Below are 1,632 nucleotides of genomic sequence, written 5' to 3'. Positions count from 1 at the left end.
CCCCCAGCCCGTCCGTCCGTCCATGGGGGGCTGCGGGAGGCAGCAGGGGGGTATGTACAGGGTGGCACTGTCTGTCCATCCGTCTGTCCGTCACGTGGGGAGGGGGGGAGGCTGCATGGCACCGTGCCCCCCCCCCTCCTTTGCACACCCTCCTCGCGTCCCTGGAGGTGCCCAAGCCACTTGCCTGGAGGCTCCGGAGCCCGGGGAGGGGGGACGTGGGGGGGGGCGCCGCCGCTGCCGCCGCGGGGACGTCCTGCCACCCCGGGGGCACCCCGGCCCCGGGGGCTCAGTCCTCGGTGATGCCCTTGGCGCGCAGCTCCTCCTGCACCCGGGCGAGGTATGTGGGGTCGGGGTACCCGAACCTGCGGGCGCAGGGGGCACAGGTCAGCCGCGCACCCTCGCCCGTCCCCCCTCCCAAAGCGGGGTGCCCCCCTCCCCCCCCCCATTCCCCCCGACGGCATCCCGCCGCGGGAGAAGCCCCGTCGCCCTTCGTCCCCACCTCCCCGCGCCCCTCGCCCCGTCCCCGGGGTGCCCCCCGCCGCCCCACGGCCCGCCCCCCCGTGCCCCCCCGCGTGCCGTACAGCTGGGGCCCGCCGGTGCAGTTGGTCTTGTGGTGGATGTCGTTCCACGTGATGACGTTGGCACGGCCGGTGGTCATGGAGGTGCCCACGGTGAAGGTGAGGCGCTGGTCGAAGGCTTTGCGGAACAGCCCCAGCACCTTGTTGCCCTCGGGGCAGTCGGGCAGGTAGGCCACCCGCGTGGTGCCCGGGTACCGCACGCCCGGGTTGGGGTGCTCCACCTGCAAGGGGGGGTCAGCACAGGGGGGGGCAAAGCGGGAAGGAGGGAGGGGGCGTTACGGGGGGGGACACGGGGCCGGGACGTCCCAGGGGAGCCTCGACGGGCTGGGGGGCATCCGGGGGGGATTGGGGTACCCAGGGGTGCTCGGCCAGGCTGGGCTTAGTCCCATGGTGCTGGGGGCACAGAGGTGGGTCGGGGGCACCCACCAAAGTTGGGGGGTGCCCAAGGGCCCTGAGGACACTGAGCTGGGTCGGGGGCACCCAGACGGGTTGGGGAAGCCGGGCGCCAGGGCACTCAGCTGGTTTGGGGGCACACAACCAGACTAGGGTGCCCAGGTGCCAGGGGTGCAGAGCCAGGCAGAGGTGCCCAGCATGGTTCAGGGATGCCCAGTAGCTCCAAGGCCACAGAGCAGGACAGGGGACACCCTATCAGCTCGGGGTGCCCTGATACCGGGGGCACAGGGCCGGTTCGGGGACACCTCGCCAGCCCAGGGTGCCCGGTGCCCAGGCGGCGCGGGGGGGCACGCGCTGTCTTACCCCTTGGACGCCAGGTGGGAAGACGTACTGGATGATGATGGTGCCGAACTTCTCGTAGCCGGGGAGCAGGAGGCTGGAGTCCTTGGTGACCAGCATGCGCCCGTTCTGGGGCTGGTTGCCCACCAGCTGCCCGTAGAAGCGCCCGCACATGGGGCAGGCAGTCTTCACCTGGAGCGCCCGCGTGATGCAATCCTCGCAGAACGAGTGCCGGCACTTCTCCAGCGTCTTCATGTTCTGGATCTCGCCCAGGCAGATGGGGCACTGCCGGTCGGGCTCCTCGTCCCGCGAGCACCCGGGC

At 72.2% G+C, this 1,632-nt stretch overlaps 1 protein-coding gene across 1 annotated transcript in view; it reads right to left on the bottom strand.

Annotated features, from left to right (window-relative positions):
* Window positions 1–6: 6 nt before the first annotated feature.
* Window positions 7–1,632, bottom strand: part of DTX3 (deltex E3 ubiquitin ligase 3) — a 9,417-nt gene continuing 7,791 nt past the window's right edge. The window contains exons 3-5 of the mRNA XM_026056937.1: window positions 1,335–1,632; window positions 582–799; window positions 7–362 (exon numbers count right to left, since the gene is read on the bottom strand). The exon at window positions 1,335–1,632 is cut by the window's right edge and continues 6 nt beyond it. Of these exons, the coding sequence (XP_025912722.1) occupies window positions 287–362; window positions 582–799; window positions 1,335–1,632 (592 nt within the window). The 3' untranslated portion in view covers window positions 7–286. The remainder of the gene's footprint in view (window positions 363–581; window positions 800–1,334) is intronic.

Source organism: Apteryx rowi, unplaced genomic scaffold (assembly GCF_003343035.1).
Source record: "Apteryx rowi isolate R43461 unplaced genomic scaffold, aptRow1 scaffold_1345, whole genome shotgun sequence".
NCBI lineage: Eukaryota > Metazoa > Chordata > Aves > Apterygiformes > Apterygidae > Apteryx > Apteryx rowi.
Note: the sequence above shows the minus strand (reverse complement) of the source record. Positions and strands in the feature narration are given on the sequence as shown.